At 44.9% G+C, this 4,692-nt stretch overlaps 1 protein-coding gene across 1 annotated transcript; it reads left to right on the forward strand.

The window, feature by feature from the left end:
* The first annotated feature begins 2,164 nt into the window (after window positions 1-2,164).
* Window positions 2,165-4,320, forward strand: LOC134616502 (tripartite motif-containing protein 16-like). Its single transcript, XM_065469551.1, has one exon. It carries the CDS (start codon window positions 2,165-2,167, stop codon window positions 4,049-4,051), a length of 1,887 nt encoding a protein of 628 aa, XP_065325623.1. The 3' UTR covers window positions 4,052-4,320.
* The last annotated feature ends 372 nt before the right edge of the window (window positions 4,321-4,692 follow it).

Raw genomic sequence — 4,692 nt, forward strand, 5'->3', positions numbered from 1 at the left:
GTAAAATAATTACACCGTGATGCCTCTGCCTTTCTAAATGCAGGGACAGTAACTGCCTGTATATGTAAGCGTGTAAAACCTGAGTCAGATTAACAGTATTTTGTCTCTATCTGCCATTCTGCAATTCATCTCATGTAAACAATAACGTGCGCACAGTGTGACGTGTAAAAAGGCACATACCTTTGACATTGCGTGACAAACTCTGTATTCCTTGTCCACACGTAAACGCAAAAAAAAAGGAGTTTTAAAAAATCTCCGTTCTCGGTGATTCGATACGCCGTTTACATGTGGCCGAAACAGCTGCGTGTTCAAAAATACCCGTGTAGGTGCGGACGGAGCGTAAAAGAGTTGGTAGTTTATTTTCTTACTACCTGTAATTTATTGCAGATTATTTGTATTTGCTTAATTGTTTAATAAATGTTTGAGGTGTGAAATAAACCGCAATGGAGCAAAATATGGGTGTGTGTGGTTGAAGGATGTGTTTGTGCGTGTGCGTGCGCGCGGGCACGCGCGGGGGTGGGGGGGCGCGAACATTTTTCTTGTAAAACAAGGGGGGCCCAGCAAAAAAAGTTTGGGAACCACTGGTCTAGATCAATTACTTTCTGTTGAAGAATTGATTTCAACGTGTCCATGTCATTTCCTGGTGTAATTAGAGATGTTGGTGTATTTATCATTTTGATTGTCATTAGAGTTATATATTACCTCGATACATTAGTGTCAGTTGTACTTGTCCAGATCCTCCATGTTCCTCACTATCAGTACTTTTGCCTCTTCTGGTGTCCCGTTTAGCTTAATGAAAATCTTGCAGTTTGTTACCCATGTATGTTGTATTTTACCGTTCTTCTTCAGTTGCCTTGCCTTCCTCGCGATGTCTGCGTTTTTTCGTGTCAGATGCTCATTAATGAAAACGTCCGTGCCTTTCAGTTTGCGTCCTTGTTTCAGCAGTGCGACCTTGTTCTTCCGATTGACGAATCTCATAATGACGGCCGGCGGTCTGTCGCTCCCCCTGGGCAGTGGGTGACATGCTTCTACGTGCTCCAGGTCCATCTCTATCCCCTTGCTTTGGAGGAAGGACGCCACCTGTTGCTCCACCGAGCGGGTCTCCTCGTCGCTGGGCTCCCCGACGTTCCCGGCCACGCGCGCGCGGCTTGATTTTAATACCGCTGATGACCACGTCGTTCGTATGGGTGTACTGCTACAGCTCATCCACCCGCCGCTCGAGATCCATGATTCGTCTGTCCTTCTCGGCATTTTGAAGGCGTAGCTGTTTTACCTCCTCCAGAAGCCCCAGAAGCAGCTCCTGCTGCGCCCTGACTGCGGCCACGTCTCCGCACAGCGCTCCGAGGGAGGTTTTTATGTCCTCGACCTCCTCTGGTGTTGGGCCTTTCTTAGGTGGCATACTGTCTTTAGTTTGTGTTATTCGTGAAACTCCGATAAAATATTTGTCTTAACCAGCCTTTCCAATCCAGGGGTCCTTTCTTTTTTTATTTAACTGGCGAGCTAGCAGCTGCTGGTAGCTAATGCTACCGTAAACTTGCTAACTATCTCCCGGTTAGGGAGCGCAGCCTGAAACACTCCGGTCGATAGAACTGGTAGAATGTTGGTTGTCCTCTTCTTAACCAAAGTCCTGTTTGCCATTTTAGAAGTTACAAATACAGTGCCCATTGATAAGCAGCAACTGTAGAAAGCTAGCATTTCAATCCAGTGTCTTTTCCACAACCGGCCTCCGCCATGACGCCTCGCAGATCAAACGATATATCTAGAAATATAGAATAAACTCACTGGGTGTTGACTGTCAAATTTCAAAGCTCCAAGTAAAGTTGATCTGGGTTGACCCAGTTAAACCAGCTTAACTAATTTAATTGGGTCAGACTTGTTAATGCATGTTGTAATCAAACATACCACACCTTGCATCAGCTGAATAGCTCTTGGTCGCGCTGTAAGAATATTTCTTTAGTGCCTCCCTTCACAGATGTGTCTGTATCAGGATGGGTCTAAACAACATGGTGTAAATGCAGTTGCTGGTGAGCCTCATTTCCTGTAGGAGGTGAACAAGAGCAGAGATCTGTTTCCCTTCAGAGCACAGAGGTTGTTTCTGTTCAGAAGAAGTGAAACTGTCTGACAGTCACTGAGAGACGGTGAAACGGCACAGCACATGAATCAAATGGACCAAACAAAATTCTGCTGTTCAGTCTGTTTGGATCTGCTGGACGATCCGGTGGCTATTCCCTGTGGACACAGCTACTGCATGAACTGTATTAAAAGCTTCTGGGATGAAGAGGAAAAGAAGAAAATCTACAGCTGCCCTCAGTGCAGACAGACTTTCACACCGAGGCCTGTCCTGGTGAAAAACACCATGTTAGCAGATTTAGTGGAGGAGCTGAAGAAGACTGGACTCCAAGCTGCTCCTGCTGATCACTGCTATGCTGGACCTGAAGATGTGGCCTGTGATGTCTGCACCGGGAGAAAAATGAAAGCCTTCAAGTCCTGTTTATTCTGTCTGGCATCTTACTGTAAGGAACACCTTCAGTCACATTATGAAGTAGCTTCGTTAAAGAAACACAAGCTGGTGGAGCCCTCCAAGAAGCTCCAGGAGAACATCTGCTCTCGTCATGATGAGGTGATGAAGATGTTCTGCCGTACTGATCAGCAGAGTATCTGTTATCTCTGCTCTGTGGATGAACATAAAGGCCACGACACAGTCTCAGCTGCAGCAGAAAGGACTGAGAGGCAGAGAGAGCTGGAGGTGAGTCGACAAAACATCCAGCAGAGAATCCAGGACAGAGAGAAAGATGTGAAGCTGCTTCAACAGGAGGTGGAGGCCATCAATCAGTCTGCTGATCAAACAGTGGAGCACAGTGAGAAGATCTTCACTGAGCTGATCCATCTCATCCAGAAAAGAAGCTCTGCTGTGAAGCAGCAGATCAGATCCCAGCAGGAAACTGAAGTGAGTCGAGTCAAAGAGCTTCAGGAGAAGCTGGAGCAGGAGATCACTGAGCTGAAGAGGAGAGATGCTGAGCTGAAGCAGCTCTCACACACAGAGGATCACATCCAGTTTCTACACAACTACCCCTCACTGTCAGCACTCAGTGAGTCTACAGACTCATCCAGCATCAATATCCGTCCTCTGAGCTACTTTGAGGATGTGACAGCAGCTGTGTCAGAGGTCAGAGATAAACTACAGGACATTCTGAGAGAGGAATGGACAAACATCTCACTGACAGTCACTGAAGTGGATGTTTTACTACCTAATCAGGAGGGACGCCTCGTGGGTGCATTACACCTCCCCCGTGCAATGCCTTCCTCTGTGCCTTCCTCTGTAGTGCCTCCACGTGTCATGTCTCCCCTTTACGTGGCTCCTCGTGCAATGCCTTCCTTTGTGCCTTACCCTGTAGTGCCTCCACGTGTCATGTCTCCCCTTTACGTGCCTCCTCGTGCAATGCCTTCCTTTGTGCCTTACCCTGTAGTGTCTCCCTTTGTAGTGCCTCCAGCAGCTGTGTTCAGCTCCAGAGCTGAATTTTTAAAATATTCACGTGAAACCACACTGGATCCAAACACAGCGTACAGATATCTGTTATTGTCAGAGGGGAACAGAAAAGTAACATTAGTGAATCAACAACAGACTTATTCTGATCATCCAGACAGATTTACTGGATGGTCTCAGGTCCTGAGTAGAGAGAGTCTGACTGGACGTTGTTACTGGGAGGTGGAGTGGAGAGGGGGAGGAGGTTATGTAGCAGTCGCATACAAGAATATCAGCAGAACTGGTAATGAATGTGGATTTGGACGTAATGACAAATCTTGGTCATTAGATTGTAACAACAACAGTTATACATTTTGGTACAACAACATCCAAACTCCTGTCTCAGGTCCTCGTTCCTCCAGAGTAGGAGTGTACCTGGATCACAGAGCAGGTATTTTGTCCTTCTACAGCGTCTCTAAAACCATGACTCTCCTCCACAGAGTCCAGACCACATTCACTCAGCCGCTCTATGCTGGACTTTGGCTTTATGATTATGGAGCCACTGCTGAGTTGATTAAAGTGAAATAGACTGAAGTCTTTCATATTGTGGGTTTAAATCTGTATTTTAGTTTCATTTTATTTTCTCTCCATCATTTCTGCACAGAGATCAGCTGTCAGTCAAACATTATGGGTGGTACCTCCACATCTTCTAGTTGTTCTCTTCATGTTTCTGAGTTTTTAAAGGAGATCTTTCCTGTGACTGTTTATGGAGGCTATCACTGCTCATCATCATTTTGATTTACTAAAATATTTCTCCACATGAAAATGTAAACTTCTCTATCCTCTAAATGTTTCTGGAATATTTGTATTGAAAAATGTTGACATTTCTCTTTATGAGTATGGCAGACCATGTGTGTGTGTTTGTGTTTGTTTTTGTCAAAATCATCAAACAAATGAGGAAAAACTGTGATTTTAATGAATGAATTCATATATTGTGTTGATGTTTTATTGTGTGAATAAACTGGAAGGTTTGACTATAAATCAAACTTTGAACAAAGTCTTTTCTTCTGTCTTCATTCCAGGATCTCACTCAAATCTGATGCAGAAAATATGAAACTAATCTGAGAGAATAACTGAAGCAGTTTTCCTCCTGAAGCATCACAAAGTTCAGAGTTCATGTTTAGAGCAGAAGATTCAGCAGTTGCTCTGTGACCTTTCAACTTTCTTCA

Source organism: Pelmatolapia mariae, linkage group LG18 (assembly GCF_036321145.2).
Source record: "Pelmatolapia mariae isolate MD_Pm_ZW linkage group LG18, Pm_UMD_F_2, whole genome shotgun sequence".
Classification (NCBI taxonomy): domain Eukaryota; kingdom Metazoa; phylum Chordata; class Actinopteri; order Cichliformes; family Cichlidae; genus Pelmatolapia; species Pelmatolapia mariae.